This window comes from Gracilinanus agilis, chromosome 4, assembly GCF_016433145.1.
Source record: "Gracilinanus agilis isolate LMUSP501 chromosome 4, AgileGrace, whole genome shotgun sequence".
In the NCBI taxonomy this organism is placed as follows: domain Eukaryota; kingdom Metazoa; phylum Chordata; class Mammalia; order Didelphimorphia; family Didelphidae; genus Gracilinanus; species Gracilinanus agilis.
In genome coordinates, this window is record NC_058133.1 from 469,914,099 (window position 1) to 469,920,055 (window position 5,957).

At 40.6% G+C, this 5,957-nt stretch overlaps 1 protein-coding gene across 1 annotated transcript; it reads left to right on the top strand.

The window, feature by feature from the left end:
* Positions 1–4,368: 4,368 nt before the first annotated feature.
* Positions 4,369–5,544, top strand: TENT5C (terminal nucleotidyltransferase 5C). Its single transcript, XM_044672482.1, has one exon. It carries the CDS (start codon positions 4,372–4,374, stop codon positions 5,542–5,544), a length of 1,173 nt encoding a protein of 390 aa, XP_044528417.1. The 5' UTR covers positions 4,369–4,371.
* The last annotated feature ends 413 nt before the right edge of the window (positions 5,545–5,957 follow it).

Below are 5,957 nucleotides of genomic sequence, written 5' to 3' on the forward strand. Positions count from 1 at the left end.
ATAGTAAGATTTTTGTATTAGGAAGATGAGTTTGTTAATTCTGTAAAGGATAGATTGGAGAAGACAGAGACAAATTAGGACACTATTACAAAAGGCAAGGAGTTGGAGGCTTAGACTAGGGTGATTGGTAATGGCAGACTTGGTAGTGGGAGCAAATGAAAAGATGGAAAAGAGAAAAGGTATTCTGCAATTAGAATGGAAAAGACTTAGCAATTGATTATATGTGGGATGTGTAAAAGAGGATGCTGGGATAGGAAATTGATATGTACATAACATCAACAAAATAGTTGAGTTGGGAGAAAAGTTTGAGTTTGACTATGTGGTGTAACATGTTAGAGATGTCAAGCAAACCTTTTCAGTGGGTAAGGGAGGGAGCTATAGGGAGAGGATTTGGAACTTCATTTAAAAAAATTTTAAACTATATTTGAAAAAAAATAGAGCTGTCAAGCAAACAGTTAAAAACATTATTGATGGAGGAGGAGTCTCAACTACATGTGAGAGTCATCTCTAGTGACTGCTGGAAATCATGCAACTGGATATAACCATCTAGAGAAATTATGGAAAAGACTGATGTGAGAGCCTTGTGGGGCTTCCACATTCCTTCTCTTGTTTCCTCTTTATCTAACCTTCTAGGCTAGTAGGATAAGCCTTAAGAAAATGAAAGATAAGGCTGTTCAGTAGTATCAAACACTCCAAAGAAATCCAAAACGAGACCTTTCAGTTTGATTTTATTTGTTTATTTATTTATAAGCCCTTACCTTCCATCTTGGAGTCAATACTGGAATATTGACTCCAAGGCAGAAGAGTGGTAAGGGGTAGGCAATGGGGATTAAGTGACTTGCCCAGGGTCACACAGCTGGGAAGTGTCTGAGGCCAGATTTGAACCTAGGACCTCCCGTCTCTAGGCCTGACTCTCAATCTACTGAGCTACCCAGCTCTGCCCCCTCAGGTTGATTTTAGAGGAAGAGAAAGGCCTCAAATCCCAGCACTGAAGTTACTTATTAAATATTTTCTTAAGCCTCTGATGGCATATCACATCTTCAGATAGTTACTGCTCTAAAATTGTTACTCAGGTGTTTTTTTCAGTGTAATCTTAACTTGCTGCATTAGAGTACCGAAGTGGATTGTACATCAGGTGAATGCCTCCTTCCTTCCATGATGTTACTTTGTCCAGGGTCACCAGACCTACTGGTAGAGCCAGAAATAAAATTTCCATCTTCCTATAAGTCCCAAGTTCTTTCTATTATACTATACTGCTTTCTCTCCAATGTACAAAGTCTCAATGTCTCTGCTCCTCAGTGGGAGGTTAGAACTAAATCCATTGTTTCATCCTTCTAAATCTGAGTTTCTGTTTTGTATAATTTTCTTCCCTCCTTACTTTTCTCTCTCCCTTCCTCCCTCTCTTAGACTCAATACTATCAATTCCAAGGCAGAAGATCAGTAAGGGTTAGGAAATTGTGGTTAAGTGACTAAGTCCAGGGTCACACAGTTAGGAAGTGTCTCAGGCAAGATTTGAAAACAGGTCCTCCCAACCTCAGGCCTGGTTCTCTCTATCCACTGAGGCACCTACTTGCCTCATGTAATACTTTTTCACTAGGCATTTAAAAAGTACTTACCTGAGCAGAGTGCTTGGGTGTGAAGCACTAATTAGACCAAGTTCCTGCCCTGATGGGACTTATGGAAGGCAGGAATATGTGATCATTCACAGATAACTAAATGCATATGTGAAATACCAAATGGAGTCTGTTGGGCAAGGGTAAAATGTTCTTTTCTTCATTGATCCTTGGCATAATCATCCCAAGGAATTGGAGTAGGAAACATGGCAATCCCTACTTTAAATTTTAATACTATCCTAGAAATTGGTATGAAATGGATGGGAAGATAGTAATGACTTGTGGTTAGTGTTCTGCCTACAGATTCCTCACTAGTGACTTGCCATCAGATGTTAGATATGACCCCAAAAATAAAAACTGGAGAATAATATAGTTGTATAATTTTTTTTTAATAACGCTAGTGCAAGTAGTGGTTCTCTTGTTGCATTCTTCTGCCTATAGTAAATAAAAAATCAGTTTGTCTTAAATAGCTAAACATTTTATTAATATCTTTGTTGGCTCCTTTATAATTGAAGGGATTTTTTGGAGGGGAGGGCACAATACTGATGATTTGGATGATCCAGGTTTCATTAAAAAGTTTTAAATTTTCTAGAGAATTTTCACCTTTTTATTTAACCTCGATAAATTCATCTGCTTTCAAGATGATCTTGAAGCATGATTCTGATAATGGCATTCCCTTGTTCAAAAATCTTCATCAGCTTTCCCTTCATTGCTTACTGAAATAAAGTCCAAATGATTTAGGCTGGCATTTGAGTCCTCCCTCATGCCAAAATATAATTTGGTGGCAACCTGCCTTTCTGGATTTTTCTTCCACTCCTCCAGGAAACCTCTCAACATGTGTTGCTCTTCCACATCACTGATTGCCCTTTCCTCTCATCTTTTCTAACCAATCCCGAATGCTGCTACTTTTACCTTGCTTTTTCTGATCACCCCAACTGGAAATACTTTTTTCTTTTTCATTAATTTTGTGCCACTCATGGCATTTATCATGTATAGTTTCATGTTGCTGGTAAGCATATACCCTCTGTGCTGTCATATGGTAAATTCTTTGAGGCAGAGGTCCCCTCTTGTAAGACTTTATATCCACAGGATACCTAAAACAGTGTCTCATAGAGAATATAGGTGTACTCCATTCATCATTTCATTTGCTTCATAGCCATTTTCAAAATCAGAATAAGTAGCAACATGGTCAGAGTGAACAATTTGAGATAACCTTAGCCTGAAGATTGATACTTAGCTGCAGGATTCCAACAAAAGGAAAAATGAAATGTTTTAGAAACCCTGGAAAGGTTTTGCATATATCAGTTGAGCCCTAAATTAGACTGAGCAGGGTGGGAAGCCTATTATCTGATGTTCACAACAAGTACAGTAAAATCATTGTAAGGTATTTGCAGGTCAGATTAGCTACATACACTATAACCTATTTGCTCATTTGACAGTCAAGGTTTATTCAGCAAGCTGAGAGATATAAAGGCAATATGAGATTTACTGGTTTTTTAAACCACTAATTACTTTAATATACTTTACCAAGTTTTTTGCAGTACCTTACTGGTTTTTTTCTGAACCATCTTGAGCTTATTTTTAAAATAACTTGTCTCTTTTTAGTGAGTAGTGGAATTTTCCATGCAAAGTTTTGGGAGAATAACCTTCATTTTCGTTCTAGATCCATTCTGCTTAATCCCTAGAGAAAATTTTACCTTTTCATTTCTATACTTTCTCAAAATAATAGTTAGAAGATCAAACAGAGAACCTTTATGTGATAGTCATACCTCAGTGGCACCAAAAGCACTGCACCTTTTATGGTAGAGGATTCTTGATATGGAAGTTTAACTTTGTATGTGGACCGATGACCAATAGTTTACAAGAATACTTGATTGAGCTGACCACCATTCCCAAGCTCTATTGGATCACACATCTAGATTTTGGATGGGATTTCAGTTTACTCTAACTGTGTCCCATTTTTAAAAAATAGATAAACAATGATACTGGGAGGTTGTGACTTGTCCAAGCACTGGCAATTCCTGGTCATAAGTGGGATTTGATGATTAGTCCTTTGATTCTAGAACCAGCACTTTTTAACAAGTACTACTCCCATCATAATATATAGATGGCATATATGGGATTGATTAGAAGGGAGGATTGTAGGGAAAGATATTGGAGGAGGCACTTGCAAATAAGAGAAGATGTTTGACAGCTGAGGAGACTTGAGTTCCCAAGAGGTTATGACTTTCTTTGGTCCAGATTTTGAACCCAGGCCTCTGACTCTAATTATAATGCTTGCTTATAACCCAAGTAAGAGTAGATCTGTGGTCCCTATTTTTCCAATTGCTCTAAAATAGCCTGGAGAGGTTGTAGCCAAATTACCTGCTATTTCAAAATGTAACATAAGGATAAGGATCTGATGGGCCAGAACAGTAGAGGAGGAATAGGCTTGACCTTTTAGTGGGAGAAGTGCAAGGTCACTCCTGGGAACTTTTTTGTTCCATGAGAAAAGAGGAAAAGAATGGCAATGAGCCATCTTATTTGCTGAGGTCTGGTTAATGTATGTGTAGTTTTCTTAACCACTTAAGTAGCCACTCCCCATTCATTGCTCTTCATCCTTGAAGAAATAATCTCAATTTAAGATAGTGATAGGAGATGAGTGTGTCATGAGCAACTATTATAAAGTGTATTTGAGCTTTATTGCTGCATGGAAATGAATGCTAACTTTCATTTCTCACCCCTCCTTTCAGTTTCCCTGGAAAGACTAAACCCCAAGATGGCAGATGAGACAAACACCAGGGATTGCATGTCTTTCAGTGTGCTGAACTGGGATCAGGTCAGTCGGCTGAATGAAGTTTTGACTGAGGTTGTACCAATCCATGGACGGGGCAACTTTCCTACCCTGAAGATCACACTGAAGGATATTGTTCAGACTGTCCGAAACAGGCTGGAGGAGGCAGGAATCAAGGTGCAGGATGTTCGACTGAATGGCTCTGCAGCCGGTCACGTCTTGGTCAAAGACAATGGCTTGGGTTGTAAAGACCTGGACCTAATTTTTCATGTGGCTCTTCCAACAGAGGCAGAGTTTCAGCTTGTCCGAGATGTTGTTCTGTGTTCTCTTCTGAACTTCTTGCCCGAGGGAGTCAACAAGCTAAAAATCAGTCCAGTGACTCTTAAGGAGGCCTATGTCCAGAAGCTGGTAAAGGTCTGCACAGACACTGACCGTTGGAGTTTGATCTCCCTCTCCAACAAGAATGGAAGGAATGTGGAACTGAAGTTTGTAGATTCCATTCGCCGTCAGTTTGAGTTTAGCGTGGACTCCTTCCAAATCATTCTGGACTCTTTGCTTTTGTACTATGACTGTTCAAGCAATCCCATGTCTGAACACTTCCACCCCACTGTGATTGGGGAGAGTGTGTATGGCGACTTCGAGGCAGCCTTTGACCACCTCCAGAACAGACTGATTGCTACCAAGAACCCAGAAGAAATCAGGGGCGGGGGACTCCTGAAGTATAGTAACCTTCTGGTACGGGATTTCAGACCCACAGACCAAGAAGAAATCAAGACCCTAGAGCGTTACATGTGTTCCAGGTTCTTCATCGACTTTCCAGACATTCTGGAGCAGCAGAGGAAATTGGAGACCTACCTCCAGAACCACTTCGCTGAAGAGGAGAGAAGCAAGTACGACTACCTCATGATCCTTCGTCGGGTCGTGAACGAGAGCACTGTGTGCCTCATGGGACATGAACGGAGGCAGACACTCAACCTCATCTCCCTCCTGGCCCTGCGTGTGCTGGCAGAGCAGAACATCATCCCGAATGCCACCAATGTTACATGCTACTACCAGCCCGCTCCCTACGTCAGTGATGGCAACTTCAACAACTACTATGTCGCTAATACTCCGATGCCCTACAGCCAGCCGTATCCCACCTGGCTGCCCTGTAATTAACTCATCTCTTGATTTGGGGATTTCTGAAAGGAAACCTCAAAAGGGCAAGGACTTACAGGAGGTAGGGATGCCTTTCTAGATGCAGGTGTTTGGCTTTTAAAGGGGAACTCAGCTCTGATTCTGCTTATTTTCTTTGTGTACCCATCGAATGGGTCTACAGTCTAGCATGAGAAAACTTTTAAAGGGACCCTTATTACAGTGCCACTTTGGAAACTGACCTATCCAAAACACACTTAACACTTCATGGTCCCGAACCTTATGCACTTGTGGATTTGAGCCCCGTGCAGTAACTTAGAATGGGAAATAGCTTGGGCTGTGTATGAGAAGCCTTAAGCCAACTGTCTTCTCACTTCAATCTTGCATCTAAACTAGGCTGTGTTTTAGCCCTAGTCCAGAGTCCTTAGCAGCTAACG

Bases quoted from the DNA above. Each gene is read 5' to 3' on its own strand.
- TENT5C (XM_044672482.1), top strand. From the start codon at position 4,372: ATGGCAGATGAGACAAACACCAGGGATTGCATGTCTTTCAGTGTGCTG.